This window comes from Podarcis gaigeae, assembly GCF_964106915.1.
Source record: "Podarcis gaigeae genome assembly, chromosome: 8".
NCBI lineage: Eukaryota > Metazoa > Chordata > Lepidosauria > Squamata > Lacertidae > Podarcis > Podarcis gaigeae.
Window position 1 is genome coordinate 15,161,766 of NC_139684.1, and position 18,309 is coordinate 15,180,074.

An 18,309-nucleotide genomic window follows, 5' to 3' on the forward strand; every position below is an offset into this window, starting at 1 on the left:
TCGAAACAGAAGGCTTTCTATCACAGGACAAGAAATCAGACCTCGACAACTTAACAGGTGGAAGAAGGTTTTTTTGAAAAAATCCCTAAGCCCCGGGGGTCACAATTTCAGAATAAATCTGACTTTCGGCAATTCACTCAAAAATGGTACCCAACGGTTGAAAATGCTCCCCTGAAAGGTTTGGCGGTCGAAACAGAAGGCTTTCTATCACAAAACAAGAAATCAGACCTCAACAACTTAACCGGCGGAAAAATATTTTTTTGAAAAAATCCCTAAGCCCCGGGGTCACAATTTTACAAAAAAATTGACTTTCGGCAATTCACTCAAAAATGGTACCCAACGGTTGCAAATGCTGCCCTGAAAGTTTTGGCGGTCGAAACAGAAGGCTTTTTATCACAGGACAAGAATTCAGACCTCGACAACTTAACAGGCGGAAGAAGATTTTCTTGAAAAAATCCCTAAGCCCCGGGGTCACAATTTCAGAAAAAATCTGACTTTAGGCAATTCACTCAAAAATGGTACCCAACGGTTGCAAATTCTCCCCTGAAAGGTTTGGCGGTCGAAACAGAAGGCTTTCTATCACAGGACAATAAATCAGACCTCGAAAACTTAACCGGTGGAAAAATATTTTTTTGAAACAATCCCTAAGCCCCGGGGTCACAATTTCAGAATAAATCTGACTTTCGGCAATTCACTCAAAAATGGTACCCAACGGTTGAAAATGCTCCCCTGAAAGGTTTGGCGGTCGAAACAGAAGGCTTTATATCACAAAACAAGAAATCAGACCTCGACAACTTAACCGGTGGAAAAATATTTTTTTGAAAAAATCCCTAAGCCCCCGGGGTCACAATTTTTCAAAAAAATTGACTTTCGGCAATTCACTCAGAAATAGTACCCAACGGTAGCAAATGCTCCCCTGAAAGGTATGGCGGTCGAAACAGAAGGCTTTTTATCACAGGACAAGAAATCAGAACTCGACAACTTAACCGGCGGAAAAATGGTTTTTTGAAAAAATCCCTAAGCCCCGGGGTCACAATTTCAGAAAAAAATGTGACTTTCGGCAATTCACTCAAAAATGGTTCCCCACGGTTGCAAATGCTCCCCTGAAAGGTTTGGCGGTCGAAACAGAAGGCTTTTTATCACAGGACAAAAAATCAGACCTTGACAACTTAACTGGCGGAAAATTGTTTTTTTGAAAAAATCCCTAACCCCCGGGGTCACAATTTCAGAAAAAAATCTGACTTTCGGCAATTCACTCAAAAATGGTACCTAACGGTTGCAAATGCTCCCCTGAAAGGTTTGGCGGTCGAAACAGAAGGCTTTCTATCACAAAACAAGAAATCAGACCTCAACAACTTAACCGGCGGAAAAATATTTTTTTGAAAAAATCCCTAAGCCCCGGGGTCACAATTTCAGAAAAAATCTGACTGTCGGCAATTCACTCAAAAATGGTACCCAATGGTTGCAAATGCTCCCCTGAAAGGTTTGGCGGTCGAAACAGAAGGCTTTTTATCACAGGACAAGAAATCAGACCTCGACAACTTAACAGGCGGAAGAAGGTTTTCTTGAAAAAATCCCTAAGCCCCGGGGTCACAATTTCAGAAAAAATCTGACTTTTGGCAATTCACTCAAAAATGGTACCCAACGGTTGCAAATTCTCCCCTGAAAGGTTTGGCGGTCGAAACAGAAGGCTTTCTATCACAGGACAAGAAATCAGACCTCGACAACTTAACCGGCGGAAAAATATTTTTTTGAAAAAATCCCTAAGCCCAGGGGTCACAATTTTACAAAAAAATTGACTTTCGGCAATTCACTCAAAAATGGTACCCAACGGTTGCAAATTCTCCCCTGAAAGGTTTGGCGGTCGAAACAGAAGGCTTTCTATCACAGGACAATAAATCAGACCTCGAAAACTTAACCGGTGGAAAAATATTTTTTTGAAAAAATCCCTAAGCCCCGGGGTCACAATTTCAGAAAAAAATCTGACTTTTGGCAATTCACTCAAAAATGGTTCCCCACTGTTGCAAATGATCCCCGGAATGGTTTGGCGGTCGAAACAGAAGGCTTTCTATCACAGGACAATAAATCAGACCTCGAAAACTTAACCGGTGGAAAAATATTTTTTTGAAAAAATCCCTAAGCCCCGGGGTCACAATTTCAGAAAAAATCTGACTTTTGGCAATTCACTCAAAAATGGTACCCAACGGTTGCAAATTCTCCCCTGAAAGGTTTGGCGGTCGAAACAGAAGGCTTTCTATCACAGGACAAGAAATCAGACCTCGACAACTTAACCGGCGGAAAAATATTTTTTTGAAAAAATCCCTAAGCCCCGGGGTCACAATTTCAGAAAAAATCTGACTTTTGGCAATTCACTCAAAAATGGTACCCAACGGTTGCAAATTCTCCCCTGAAAGGTTTGGCGGTCGAAACAGAAGGCTTTCTATCACAGGACAAGAAATCAGACCTCGACAACTTAACCGGTGGAAAAATATTTTTTTGAAAAAATCCCTAAGCCCAGGGGTCACAATTTTACAAAAAAATTGACTTTCGGCAATTCACTCAAAAATGGTACCCAACGGTTGCAAATTCTCCCCTGAAAGGTTTGGCGGTCGAAACAGAAGGCTTTCTATCACAGGACAATAAATCAGACCTCGAAAACTTAACCGGTGGAAAAATATTTTTTTGAAAAAATCCCTAAGCCCCGGGGTCACAATTTCAGAAAAAAATCTGACTTTTGGCAATTCACTCAAAAATGGTTCCCCACTGTTGCAAATGATCCCCGGAATGGTTTGGCGGTCGAAACAGAAGGCTTTCTATCACAGGACAATAAATCAGACCTCGAAAACTTAACCGGTGGAAAAATATTTTTTTGAAAAAATCCCTAAGCCCCGGGGTCACAATTTCAGAAAAAATCTGACTTTTGGCAATTCACTCAAAAATGGTACCCAACGGTTGCAAATTCTCCCCTGAAAGGTTTGGCGGTCGAAACAGAAGGCTTTCTATCACAGGACAAGAAATCAGACCTCGACAACTTAACCGGCGGAAAAATATTTTTTTGAAAAAATCCCTAAGCCCCGGGGTCACAATTTTACAAAAAAATTGACTTTCGGCAATTCACTCAAAAATGGTACCCAACGGTTGCAAATTCTCCCCTGAAAGGTTTGGCGGTCGAAACAGAAGGCTTTCTATCACAGGACAATAAATCAGACCTCGAAAACTTAACCGGTGGAAAAATATTTTTTTGAAAAAATCCCTAAGCCCCGGGGTCACAATTTTAGAAAAAAATCTGACTTTTGGCAATTCACTCAAAAATGGTTCCCCACTGTTGCAAATGATCCCCTGAATGGTTTGGCGGTCGAAACAGAAGGCTTTCTATCACAGGACAATAAATCAGACCTCGAAAACTTAACCGGTGGAATTTTTTTTTTTTTTCTTCTTCTTTTAAATCAGCATTTTATTACATTCCACTGGAATTGTGATAAATAGCTTACATGGCATCCGAGGAAGGGTAAATACGACATACACAACAGTTCCAGATTTGTTTTCCCCCAAAAGGAGAAGTGAAACGTCATTAGTGGGAGGGATAAGAGTCTCAATAATTTTGCAGTACTGAAATTTATCCTGACAATGATTTGGTTTTCTAATTATCAGTGACATTAATCTAACCTAAGAGGAACTGTGTGCCCTGTAAACAAAGGAAGTTACCCAACAACAACTTAAGGAGAGAGAGAAAAGCAGACATATTGCAATGTTTCATTTGAGACAGAGAAAACCTTGGGAAAGCCCCCAAACGACAAAGCACGATCTTGCTTGTCCTTCCCCGACTTTCCCCAGATGATTCTGAATTTAAAGACATCTGGAGGGCATCAGGTTGGGCTAACTAAACATAAGGAGTCTTGAATGGAACTTGTGAGCTTTCCATTAATAAAAGAGTTGGGGTTTTAAAGTGATCCATTTTGGCGGGATACAATGCTGAAGGCAACTTTTTCTTCTAAAAAAAGTAAGGCTTGTAAAAGATATGTAGAGGTTTCATCGATAGCAGCCAGCATGTTTCTGATATTTCAAAAGCTTTTAGCAGTTTGTCTTCTTTTAAAAAAAGCCACTAAGTATAAAAGTTTTCCAGTAAGAAGAGGTCCTTCTAAGTCATCTTATAGGTACTTGGCACCAGGAAGGATAGCCTGGTATTTATTTACCTGTACCGAATGCACACATACTTAATGGGCCACTGTGCTTTCTAATAGGAACACAACTAGCCTATGGTTTGTTCTGTTCCTCTGGGGGAGAAAACAGATCATGGGACACAATGCACCAGCAAGTTCTCCTGTGCCAGCTTCAGTTAAATGAACAGCTGCATCTTTGTACAGTCTCATTCGTTTCAAAGGTGCTTGCATAACGGAAGTTTCCAGTGAATTGTGTCCGAGGATATTAGATTCTATGTTGTTGATCCATTATATCACCATCTTTATAAATGCACTATATACACATAATAGTATGATATATATGTGTACATACTTTAGGTACCCTATACTGGCATGTCATTTTATGCTGCCCATTTCACCAGGTTTGTGGGAAAATGCTTAGGTCGCAGCTGGTGTGGCGTTTAGTACTGATCCACTGGTTATGCTCCGGCTCAGTATTAAATGAGACCTCTGGACAGAATTTGGTTAAATTTGACAAGTCACTCCTTTCCAACCTAGTTTTACGTATGTTAGATCTTGCCCCAGCTACTTGCAGAATCTTCTTCCAATTCAGTGCTGAGGCTTGACATCTGCCAGTTTCTGAAGATAGTTCTGTGCAACGGGCATGGAGAGAATAAACCGAACTGTCCTTTGTCCCATCCTATAGCAGCCGTAGCCCACAAGTCCAAATACTGTGGCCTTTAGAGCAAACTTGAGGATTTTACTTGAGGTTGATGGAGGCGGCACACTCATTATTTCCTGGATGTTCAAGTCTGTATTCCAGTTCTTTTCGATCCCAGGGACGTGACCCATTCCAACCACCCCAACTACAATGGACGGGACGTATCTTCTGGGTTCAGCTTCGGATGCACGAGGTAGTTCTGTTCGCTTTGCAGCTTGCTTCAGCATGTAAGTCAAGTAAATATCTCTTTCTGAGACGATTGTCCGATGAAGATCAGGAAACTCGCCAATCATCTCGGCCATCATTTGCTCCAGCAGATCCTTTTGTTTACACTTCTCCACATCATCTTTACTGATTGGGTCAGAAAGGAAGCAGAGGCCCCAAGCAAGCTTGACCTTTTGCCAGAAAGAAAGTGCAGCAATGGCCCTCTTGAAGGTCACCGGGATTGGCCTGTCCCCAAGATGAAATTTGCAGAAAGGTACTTTACTAGCCTCTTTGAAAGCCTCCCTGAACTCTCCTCCAGGAGCCATTCCCAGCTGTTCTGTGATATGTGCAGAGACTTTCAGTAGCAGCATTTGCATCAACCCAGACATGACTCCATTCTGTTTTATAGCTTGCTGAAGTTTCTCCAGATTGATTTCTTTGGCTTCCTTTAGCAATGTCTTTTCATCCATTTTTAACATAGAAACTCTGTATTGGCACAGCTCAACCACGACCACGTCAGGCTGTACTTCTTGTATTGTCTTCACTACGTCTCTTTTGCTGCTATCACTGAAGTGAGCAGTGCCAACAACATATACTTTGGAGCCCTCCTCAGTGGACAGTTCCGTCACGGTGCTTGGGAGGCTGGGTTTTTGCTTTCTTCTCTTCATCTTCATCTCCAAAAGTATTTTTAACGCATCTGCATCAGCTCCTGCTGCTGTTCCCCCTCCATCGCGAGAATGTTCTTTAAATTCCACCAGCCAGATCAGACTTGGCAAGCCGAGCCCCCCCTCTCCGTGCAGGGTGCTTTCGGTGGGGCGGGGGGGGGAAGGAAGCTACCAGCCCGAGCTTGGCTTCGGCGTCGGCGCTTGGAGAGGACCCCAACTCGCTCCAAGGAGACCCGAAAGGGAGGCGAGCCCTCCAGGTACTCGCGGCCACATTAGCCTGACAACATGTTGGTATTAGTCATTCATACAGGGAGGGGAGGAAGGCGGGGAGGGAGGGAGGGGCGGAAAAATATTTTTTTGAAAAAATCCCTAAGCCCCGGGGTCACAATTTCAGAAAAAAATCTGACTTTCGGCAATTCACTCAAAAATGGTACCCAACGGCTGGAAATGCTCCCCTGAAAGGTTTGGCGGTCGAAACAGAAGGCTTTTTATCACAGGACAAGAAATCAGACCTCGACAACTTAACAGGCGGAAGAAGGTTTTCTTGAAAAAATCCCTAAGCCCCGGGGTCACAATTTCAGAAAAAATCTGACTTTTGGCAATTCACTCAAAAATGGTACCCAACGGTTGCAAATTCTCCCCTGAAAGGTTTGGCGGTCGAAACAGAAGGCTTTCTATCACAGGACAATAAATCAGACCTCGAAAACTTAACCGGTGGAAAAATATTTTTTTGAAAAAATCCCTAAGCCCCGGGGTCACAATTTCAGAAAAAATCTGACTTTCGGCAATTAACTCAAAAATGGTACCCAACGGTTGAAAATGCTCCCCTGAAAGGTTTGGCGGTCGAAACAGAAGGCTTTCTATCACAGGACAAGAAATCAGACCTCGACAACTTAACAGGTGGAAGAAGGTTTTTTTGAAAAAATCCCTAAGCCCCGGGGGTCACAATTTCAGAATAAATCTGACTTTCGGCAATTCACTCAAAAATGGTACCCAACGGTTGAAAATGCTCCCCTGAAAGGTTTGGCGGTCGAAACAGAAGGCTTTCTATCACAAAACAAGAAATCAGACCTCGACAACTTAACCGGCGGAAAAATATTTTTTTGAAAAAATCCCTAACCCCTGGGGTCACAATTTCAGAAAAAAATCTGACTTTCGGCAATTCACTCAAAAATGGTACCCAACGGTTGCAAATGCTCCCCTGAAAGGTATGGCGGTCGAAACAGAAGGCTTTTTATCGGAGGACAAGAAATCAGACCTCGACAACTTAACCGGCGGAAGAAGGTTTTTTTGAAAAAATCCCTAAGCCCCGGGGTCACAATTTCAGAAAAAATCTGACTTTCGGCAATTCACTCAAAAATGGTACCCAATGGTTGCAAATGCTCCCCTGAAAGGTATGGCGGTCGAAACAGAAGGCTTTTTATCACAGGACAAGAAATCAGACCTCGACAACTTAACAGGCGGAAGAAGGTTTTTTTGAAAAAATCCCTAAGCCCCGGGGTCACAATTTCAGAAAAAATCTGACTTTTGGCAATTCACTCAAAAATGGTACCCAACGGTTGCAAATTCTCCCCTGAAAGGTTTGGCGGTCGAAACAGAAGGCTTTCTATCACAGGACAAGAAATCAGACCTCGACAACTTAACCGGTGGAAAAATATTTTTTTGAAAAAATCGCTAAGCCCCGGGGTCACAATTTCAGAAAAAAATCTGACTTTTGGCAATTCACTCAAAAATGGTTCCCTACTGTTGCAAATGATCCCCTGAAAGGTTTGGCGGTCGAAACAGAAGGCTTTCTATCACAGGACAAGAAATCAGACCTCGAAAACTTAACCGGTGAAAAATATTTTTTTGAAAAAATCCCTAAGCCCCGGGGTCACAATTTCAGAAAAAATCTGACTTTCGGCAATTCACTCAAAAATGGTACCCAACGGTTGCAAATGCTCCCCTGAAAGGTTTGGCGGTCGAAACAGAAGGCTTTCTATCACAGGACAATAAATCAGACCTCGAAAACTTAACCGGTGGAAAAATATTTTTTTGAAAAAATCCCTAAGCCCCGGGGTCACAATTTCAGAAAAAATCTGACTTTCGGCAATTCACTCAAAAATGGTACCCAACGGTTGCAAATGCTCCCCTGAAAGGTTTGGCGGTCGAAACAGAAGGCTTTTTATCACAGGACAAGAAATCAAACCTCGACAACTTAACAGGTGGAAGAAGGTTTTTTTGAAAAAATCCCTAAGCCCCGGGGGTCACAATTTCAGATAAAAATCTGACTTTTGGCAATTTACTCAAAAATGGTACCCAACGGTTGAAAATGCTCCCCTGAAAGGTTTGGCGGTCGAAACAGAAGGCTTTCTATCACAAAACAAGAAATCAGACCTCGACAACTTAACTGGCGGAAAAATATTTTTTTGAAAAAATCCCTAACCCCTGGGGTCACAATTTAAGAAAAAAATCTGACTTTCGGCAATTCACTCAAAAATGGTACCCAACGGTTGCAAATGCTCCCCTGAAAGGTATGGCGGTCGAAACAGAAGGCTTTTTATCGCAGGACAAGAAATCAGACCTCGACAACTTAACCGGCGGAAGAAGGTTTTTTTGAAAAAATCCCTAAGCCCCGGGGTCACAATTTCAGAAAAAAATCTGACTTTTGGCAATTCACTCAAAAATGGTTCCCCACGGTTGCAAATGCTCCCCTGAAAGGTTTGGCGGTTGAAAAAGAAGGCTTTCTATCACAGGACAATAAATCAGACCTCGAAAACTTAACCGGTGGAAAAATATTTTTTTGAAAAAATCCCTAAGCCCCGGGGTCACAATTTCAGAAAAAATCTGACTTTCGGCAATTCACTCAAAAATGGTACCCAATGGTTGCAAATGCTCCCCTGAAAGGTATGGCGGTCGAAACAGAAGGCTTTTTATCACAGGACAAGAAATCAGACCTCGACAACTTAACAGGCGGAAGAAGGTTTTTTTGAAAAAATCCCTAAGCCCCGGGGTCACAATTTCAGAAAAAATCTGACTTTTGGCAATTCACTCAAAAATGGTACCCAACGGTTGCAAATTCTCCCCTGAAAGGTTTGGCGGTCGAAACAGAAGGCTTTCTATCACAGGACAAGAAATCAGACCTCGACAACTTAACCGGTGGAAAAATATTTTTTTGAAAAAATCGCTAAGCCCCGGGGTCACAATTACAGAAAAAAATCTGACTTTTGGCAATTCACTCAAAAATGGTTCCCTACTGTTGCAAATGATCCCCTGAAAGGTTTGGCGGTCGAAACAGAAGGCTTTCTATCACAGGACAAGAAATCAGACCTCGAAAACTTAACCGGTGAAAAATATTTTTTTGAAAAAATCCCTAAGCCCCGGGGTCACAATTTCAGAAAAAAATCTGACTTTCGGCAATTCACTCAAAAATGGTTCCCCACGGTTGCAAATGATCCCCTGAATGATTTGGCGGTCGAAACAGAAGGCTTTCTATCACAGGACAATAAATCAGACCTCGAAAACTTAACCGGTGGAAAAATATTTTTTTGAAAAAATCCCTAAGCCCCGGGGTCACAATTTCAGAAAAAATCTGACTTTCGGCAATTCACTCAAAAATGGTACCCAACGGTTGCAAATGCTCCCCTGAAAGGTTTGGCGGTCGAAACAGAAGGCTTTTTATCACAGGACAAGAAATCAAACCTCGACAACTTAACAGGTGGAAGAAGGTTTTTTTGAAAAAATCCCTAAGCCCCGGGGGTCACAATTTCAGATAAAAATCTGACTTTTGGCAATTTACTCAAAAATGGTACCCAACGGTTGAAAATGCTCCCCTGAAAGGTTTGGCGGTCGAAACAGAAGGCTTTCTATCACAAAACAAGAAATCAGACCTCGACAACTTAACCGGCGGAAAAATATTTTTTTGAAAAAATCCCTAACCCCTGGGGTCACAATTTCAGAAAAAAATCTGACTTTCGGCAATTCACTCAAAAATGGTACCCAACGGTTGCAAATGCTCCCCTGAAAGGTATGGCGGTCGAAACAGAAGGCTTTTTATCGCAGGACAAGAAATCAGACCTCGACAACTTAACCGGCGGAAGAAGGTTTTTTTGAAAAAATCCCTAAGCCCCGGGGTCACAATTTCAGAAAAAAATCTGACTTTTGGCAATTCACTCAAAAATGGTTCCCCACGGTTGCAAATGCTCCCCTGAAAGGTTTGGCGGTTGAAACAGAAGGCTTTCTATCACAGGACAATAAATCAGACCTCGAAAACTTAACCGGTGGAAAAATATTTTTTTGAAAAAATCCCTAAGCCCCGGGGTCACAATTTCAGAAAAAAATCTGACTTTCGGCAATTCACTCAAAAATGGTTCCCCACTGTTGCAAATTCTCCCCTGAAAGGTTTGGCGGTCGAAACAGAAGGCTTTCTATCACAGGACAATAAATCAGACCTCGAAAACTTAAACGGTGGAAAAATATTTTTTTGAAAAAATCGCTAAGCCCCGGGGTCACAATTTCAGAAAAAATCTGACTTTTGGCAATTCACTCAAAAATGGTACCCAACGGTTGCAAATTCTCCCCTGAAAGGTTTGGCGGTCGAAACAGAAGGCTTTTTATCACAGGACAAGAAATCAGACCTCGACAACTTAACAGGTGGAAGAAGGTTTTCTTGAAAAAATCCCTAAGCCCCAGGGGTCACAATTTCAGAAAAAAAATTGACTTTCGGCAATTCACTCAAAAATGGTACCCAACGGTTGCAAATGCTCCCCTGAAAGGTTTGGCGGTCGAAACAGAAGGCTTTCTATCACAGGACAAGAAAGCAGACCTCGAAAACTTAACCGGTGAAAAATATTTTTTTGAAAAAATCCCTAAGCCCCAGAGTCACAATTTCAGAAAAAAATCTGACTTTCGGCAATTCACTCAAAAATGGTTCCCCACGGTTGCAAATGATCCCGTGAATGGTTTGGCGGTCGAAACAGAAGGCTTTCTATCACAGGACAAGAAATCAGACCTCGAAAACTTAACCGGTGGAAAAATATTTTTTTGAAAAAATCGCTAAGCCCCAGGGTCACAATTTCAGAAAAAATCTGACTTTCGGCAATTCACTCAAAAATGGTACCCAACGGTTGCAAATGCTCCCCTGAAAGGTTTGGCGGTCGAAACAGAAGGCTTTTTATCACAGGACAAGTAATCAAACCTCGACAACTTAACAGGTGGAAGAAGGTTTTTTTGAAAAAATCCCTAAGCCCCGGGGGTCACAATTTCAGATAAAAATCTGACTTTCGGCAATTCACTCAAAAATGGTACCCAACGGTTGAAAATGCTCCCCTGAAAGGTTTGGCGGTCGAAACAGAAGGCTTTCTATCACAAAACAAGAAATCAGACCTCGACAACTTAACCGGCGGAAAAATATTTTTTTGAAAAAATCCCTAAGCCCCGGGGTCACAATTTTACAAAAAAATTGACTTTCGGCAATTCACTCAAAAATGGTACCCAAAGGTTGCAAATGCTCCCCTGAAAGGTTTGGCGGTCGAAACAGAAGGCTTTTTATCACAGGACAAAAAATCAGACCTTGACAACTTAACCGGCGGAAAATTGTTTTTTTGAAAAAATCCCTAAGCCCCGGGGTCACAATTTCAGAAAAAAATCTGACTTTCGGCAATTCACTCAAAAATGGTTCCCCACTGTTGCAAATGATCCCCTGAATGGTTTGGCGGTCGAAACAGAAGGCTTTCTATCACAGGACAAAAAATCAGACCTCGAAAACTTAACCGGTGGAAAAATATTTTTTTGAAAAAATCCCTAAGCCCCGGGGTCACAACTTCAGAAAAAATCTGACTTTCGGCAATTCACTCAAAAATGGTACCCAACGGTTGAAAATGCTCCCCTGAAAGGTCTGGCGGTCGAAACAGAAGGCTTTTTATCACAGGACAAGAAATCAGACCTCGACAACTTAACAGGCGGAATAAGGTTTTTTTGAAAAAATCCCTAAGGCCCGGGGTCACAATTTTACAAAAAAATTGACTTTCGGCAATTCACTCAAAAATGGTACCCAACGGTTGCAAATTCTCCCCTGAAAGGTTTGGCGGTCGAAACAGAAGGCTTTCTATAACAGGACAAGAAATCAGACCTCGAAAACTTAACCGGTGGAAAAATATTTTTTTGAAAAAATCCCTAAGCCCCGGGGTCACAATTTCAGAAAAAAATCTGACTTTCGGCAATTCACTCAAAAATGGTTGCCCACTGTTGCAAATGATCCCCTGAATGGTTTGGCGGTCGAAACAGAAGGCTTTCTATCACACGACAATAAATCAGACCTCGAAAACTTAACCGGTGGAAAAATATTTTTTTGAAAAAATCCCTAAGCCCCGGGGTCACAATTTCATAAAAAATCTGACTTTCGGCAATTCACTCAAAAATGGTACCCAACGGTTGCAAATGCTCCCCTGAAAGGTTTGGCGGTCGAAACAGAGGCTTTCTATCACAAAACAAGAAATCAGACCTCGACAACTTAACCGGCGGAAAAATATTTTTTTGAAAAAATCCCTAAGCCCCGGGGGTCACAATTTCAGAAAAAAATCTGACTTTCGGCAATTCACGCAAAAATGGTACCCAACGGTTGAAAATGCTCCCCTGAAAGGTTTGGCGGTCGAAACAGAAGGCTTTTTATCACAGGACAAAAAATCAGACCTCGACAACTTAACAGGTGGAAGAAGGTTTTCTTGAAAAAATCCCTAAGCCCCAGGGGTCACAATTTCAGAAAAAAAAATTGACTTTCGGCAATTCACTCAAAAATGGTACCCAACGGTTGCAAATGCTCCCCTGAAAGGTTTGGCGGTCGAAACAGAAGGCTTTCTATCACAGGACAAGAAAGCAGACCTCGAAAACTTAACCGGTGAAAAATATTTTTTTGAAAAAATCCCTAAGCCCCAGAGTCACAATTTCAGAAAAAAATCTGACTTTCGGCAATTCACTCAAAAATGGTTCCCCACGGTTGCAAATGATCCCGTGAATGGTTTGGCGGTCGAAACAGAAGGCTTTCTATCACAGGACAAGAAATCAGACCTCGAAAACTTAACCGGTGGAAAAATATTTTTTTGAAAAAATCGCTAAGCCCCAGGGTCACAATTTCAGAAAAAATCTGACTTTCGGCAATTCACTCAAAAATGGTACCCAACGGTTGCAAATGCTCCCCTGAAAGGTTTGGCGGTCGAAACAGAAGGCTTTTTATCACAGGACAAGTAATCAAACCTCGACAACTTAACAGGTGGAAGAAGGTTTTTTTGAAAAAATCCCTAAGCCCCGGGGGTCACAATTTCAGATAAAAATCTGACTTTCGGCAATTCACTCAAAAATGGTACCCAACGGTTGAAAATGCTCCCCTGAAAGGTTTGGCGGTCGAAACAGAAGGCTTTCTATCACAAAACAAGAAATCAGACCTCGACAACTTAACCGGCGGGAAAATATTTTTTTGAAAAAATCCCTAAGCCCCGGGGTCACAATTTTACAAAAAAATTGACTTTCGGCAATTCACTCAAAAATGGTACCCAAAGGTTGCAAATGCTCCCCTGAAAGGTTTGGCGGTCGAAACAGAAGGCTTTTTATCACAGGACAAAAAATCAGACCTTGACAACTTAACCGGCGGAAAATTGTTTTTTTGAAAAAATCCCTAAGCCCCGGGGTCACAATTTCAGAAAAAAATCTGACTTTCGGCAATTCACTCAAAAATGGTACCCAACGGTTGCAAATGCTCCCCTGAAAGGTATGGCGGTCGAAACAGAAGGCTTTCTATCACAGGACAAGAAATCAGACCTCGAAAACTTAACCGGTGGAAAAATATTTTTTTGAAAAAATCCCTAAGCCCCGGGGTCACAATTTCAGAAAATAATCTGACTTTCGGCAATTCACTCAAAAATGGTACCCAACGGTTGCAAATTCTCCCCTGAAAGGTTTGGCGGTCGAAACAGAAGGCTTTCTATCACAGGACAAGAAATCAGACCTCGAAAACTTAACCGGTGGAAAAATATTTTTTTGAAGAAATCCCTAAGCCCCGGGGTCACAATTTCAGAAAAAAATCTGATTTTCGGCAATTCACTCAAAAATGGTTCCCCACTGTTGCAAATGATCCCCTGAATGGTTTGGCGGTCGAAACAGAAGGCTTTCTATCACAGGACAAAAAATCAGACCTCGAAAACTTAACCGGTGGAAAAATATTTTTTTGAAAAAATCCCTAAGCCCCGGGGTCACAACTTCAGAAAAAATCTGACTTTCGGCAATTCACTCAAAAATGGTACCCAACGGTTGAAAATGCTCCCCTGAAAGGTCTGGCGGTCGAAACAGAAGGCTTTTTATCACAGGACAAGAAATCAGACCTCGACAACTTAACAGGCGGAATAAGGTTTTTTTGAAAAAATCCCTAAGGCCCGGGGTCACAATTTTACAAAAAAATTGACTTTCGGCAATTCACTCAAAAATGGTACCCAACGGTTGCAAATTCTCCCCTGAAAGGTTTGGCGGTCGAAACAGAAGGCTTTCTATAACAGGACAAGAAATCAGACCTCGAAAACTTAACCGGTGGAAAAATATTTTTTTGAAAAAATCCCTAAGCCCCGGGGTCACAATTTCAGAAAAAAATCTGACTTTCGGCAATTCACTCAAAAATGGTTGCCCACTGTTGCAAATGATCCCCTGAATGGTTTGGCGGTCGAAACAGAAGGCTTTCTATCACACGACAATAAATCAGACCTCGAAAACTTAACCGGTGGAAAAATATTTTTTTGAAAAAATCCCTAAGCCCCGGGGTCACAATTTCATAAAAAATCTGACTTTCGGCAATTCACTCAAAAATGGTACCCAACGGTTGCAAATGCTCCCCTGAAAGGTTTGGCGGTCGAAACAGAGGCTTTCTATCACAAAACAAGAAATCAGACCTCGACAACTTAACCGGCGGAAAAATATTTTTTTGAAAAAATCCCTAAGCCCCGGGGGTCACAATTTCAGAAAAAAATCTGACTTTCGGCAATTCACGCAAAAATGGTACCCAACGGTTGAAAATGCTCCCCTGAAAGGTTTGGCGGTCGAAACAGAAGGCTTTTTATCACAGGACAAAAAATCAGACCTTGACAACTTAACCCGCGGAAAATTGTTTTTTTGAAAAAATCCCTAAGCCCCGGGGGTGACAATTTCAGAAAAAAATCTGACTTTCGGCAATTCACTCAAAAATGGTACCCAACGGTTGAAAATTCTCCCCTGAAAGGTTTGGCGGTCGAAACAGAAGGCTTTCTATCACAGGACAAGAAATCAGACCTCGAAAACTTAACCGGTGGAAAAATATTTTTTTGAAAAAATCCCTAAGCCCCGGGGTCACAATTTCAGAAAAAAATCTGACTTTCGGCAATTCACTCAAAAATGGTTCCCCACTGTTGCAAATTCTCCCCTGAAAGGTTTGGCGGTCGAAACAGAAGGCTTTCTATCACAGGACAATAAATCAGACCTCGAAAACTTAAACGGTGGAAAAATATTTTTTTGAAAAAATCGCTAAGCCCCGGGGTCACAATTTCAGAAAAAATCTGACTTTTGGCAATTCACTCAAAAATGGTACCCAACGGTTGCAAATTCTCCCCTGAAAGGTTTGGCGGTCGAAGCAGAAGGCTTTTTATCACAGGACAAGAAATCAGACCTCGACAACTTAACAGGTGGAAGAAGGTTTTCTTGAAAAAATCCCTAAGCCCCAGGGGTCACAATTTCAGAAAAAAAATTGACTTTCGGCAATTCACTCAAAAATGGTACCCAACGGTTGCAAATGCTCCCCTGAAAGGTTTGGCGGTCGAAACAGAAGGCTTTCTATCACAGGACAAGAAAGCAGACCTCGAAAACTTAACCGGTGAAAAATATTTTTTTGAAAAAATCCCTAAGCCCCAGAGTCACAATTTCAGAAAAAAATCTGACTTTCGGCAATTCACTCAAAAATGGTTCCCCACGGTTGCAAATGATCCCGTGAATGGTTTGGCGGTCGAAACAGAAGGCTTTCTATCACAGGACAATAAATCAGACCTCGAAAACTTAACCGGTGGAAAAATATTTTTTTGAAAAAATCGCTAAGCCCCGGGGTCACAATTTCAGAAAAAAATCTGACTTTCGGCAATGCACTCAAAAATGGTACCCAACGGTTGCAAATGCTCCCCTGAAAGGTTTGACGGTCGAAACAGAAGGCTTTTTATCACAGGACAAGAAATCAAACCTCGACAACTTAACAGGTGGAAGAAGGTTTTTTTGAAAAAATCCCTAAGCCCCGGGGGTCACAATTTCAGATAAAAATCTGACTTTCGGCAATTCACTCAAAAATGGTACCCAACGGTTGAAAATGCTCCCCTGAAAGGTTTGGCGGTCGAAACAGAAGGCTTTCTATCACAAAACAAGAAATCAGACCTCGACAACTTAACCGGCGGAAAAATATTTTTTTAAAAAAATCCCTAAGCCCCGGGGTCACAATTTTACAAAAAAATTGACTTTCGGCAATTCACTCAAAAATGGTACCCAACGGTTGCAAATTCTCCCCTGAAAGGTTTGGCGGTCGAAACAGAAGGCTTTCTATAACAGGACAAGAAATCAGACCTCGAAAACTTAACCGGTGGAAAAATATTTTTTTGAAAAAATCCCTAAGCCCCGGGGTCACAATTTCAGAAAAAAATCTGACTTTCGGCAATTCACTCAAAAATGGTTGCCCACTGTTGCAAATGATCCCCTGAATGGTTTGGCGGTCGAAACAGAAGGCTTTCTATCACACGACAATAAATCAGACCTCGAAAACTTAACCGGTGGAAAAATATTTTTTTGAAAAAATCCCTAAGCCCCGGGGTCACAATTTCATAAAAAATCTGACTTTCGGCAATTCACTCAAAAATGGTACCCAACGGTTGCAAATGCTCCCCTGAAAGGTTTGGCGGTCGAAACAGAGGCTTTCTATCACAAAACAAGAAATCAGACCTCGACAACTTAACCGGCGGAAAAATATTTTTTTGAAAAAATCCCTAAGCCCCGGGGGTCACAATTTCAGAAAAAAATCTGACTTTCGGCAATTCACGCAAAAATGGTACCCAACGGTTGAAAATGCTCCCCTGAAAGGTTTGGCGGTCGAAACAGAAGGCTTTTTATCACAGGACAAAAAATCAGACCTTGACAACTTAACCCGCGGAAAATTGTTTTTTTGAAAAAATCCCTAAGCCCCGGGGGTGACAATTTCAGAAAAAAATCTGACTTTCGGCAATTCACTCAAAAATGGTACCCAACGGTTGAAAATTCTCCCCTGAAAGGTTTGGCGGTCGAAACAGAAGGCTTTCTATCACAGGACAAGAAATCAGACCTCGAAAACTTAACCGGTGGAAAAATGTTTTTTTGAAAAAATCCCTAAGCCCCGGGGTCACAATTTTACAAAAAAATTGACTTTCGGCAATTCACTCAAAAATGGTACCCAACGGTTGCAAATTCTCCCCTGAAAGGTTTGGCGGTCGAAACAGAAGGCTTTCTATAACAGGACAAGAAATCAGACCTTGACAACTTAACCGGCGGAAAATTGTTTTTTTGAAAAAATCCCTAAGCCCCGGGGGTCACAATTTCAGAAAAAAATCTGACTTTCGGCAATTCACTCAAAAATGGTACCCAACGGTTGAAAATTCTCCCCTGAAAGGTTTGGCGGTCGAAACAGAAGGCTTTCTATAACAGGACAAGAAATCAGACCTCGAAAACTTAACCGGTGGAAAAATATTTTTTTGAAAAAATCCCTAAGCCCCGGGGTCACAATTTCAGAAAAAAATCTGACTTTCGGCAATTCACTCAAAAATGGTTCCCCACTGTTGCAAATGATCCCCTGAATGGTTTGGCGGTCGAAACAGAAGGCTTTTTATCACAGGACAAGAAATCAGACCTCGACAACTTAACAGGCGGAAGACAGTTTTTTTGAAAAAATCCCTAAGCCCCGGGGGTTACAATTTCAGAAAAAAATCTGACTTTCGGCAATTCACTCAAAAATGTTACCCAACGGTTGGAAATGCTCCCCTGAAAGGTTTGGCGGTCGAAACAGAAGGCTTTCTTTCATAGGACAAGAAATCAGACCTCGACAACTTAACCGGCGGAAAAATAATTTTTTGAAAAAATCCCTAAGCACAATTTTACAAAAATTTCACAATTTTACAAAAAAATTGACTTTCGGCAATTCACTCAAAAATGGTACCCAACGGTTGCAAATTCTCCCCTGAAAGGTTTGGCGGTCGAAACAGAAGGCTTTCTATCACAGGACAAGAAATCAGACCTCGAAAACTTAAGCGGTGGAAAAATATTTTTTGAAAAAATCCCTAAGCCCCGGGGTCACAATTTCAGAAAAAAATCTGACTTTCGGCAATTCACTCAAAAATGGTTCCCCACGGTTGCAAATGATCCCCTGAATGGTTTGGCGGTCGAAACAGAAGGCTTTCTATCACAGGACAATAAATCAGACATCGAAAACTTAACCGGTGGAAAAATATTTTTTTGAAAAAATCCCTAAGCCCCGGGGTCACAATTTCAGAAAAAACCTGACTTTCGGCAATTCACTCAAAAATGGTAC

General features: G+C 41.7%; 1 protein-coding gene across 1 annotated transcript; it reads right to left on the reverse strand.

Annotated features, from left to right (window-relative positions):
* Positions 1-3,430: 3,430 nt before the first annotated feature.
* On the reverse strand, positions 3,431-6,049 carry LOC310851954 (traB domain-containing protein-like). The gene has a single exon (XM_083754619.1). The coding sequence runs from the start codon at positions 5,736-5,738 to the stop codon at positions 4,749-4,751; it is 990 nt and encodes a 329-aa protein (XP_083610745.1). The 5' UTR covers positions 5,739-6,049; the 3' UTR covers positions 3,431-4,748.
* Between the last annotated feature and the right edge of the window lie 12,260 nt (positions 6,050-18,309).

Coding starts and splice junctions, on each gene's coding strand:
- LOC310851954 (XM_083754619.1), bottom strand. CDS start 5,738: ATGAAGATGAAGAGAAGAAAGCAAAAACCCAGCCTCCCAAGCACCGTG.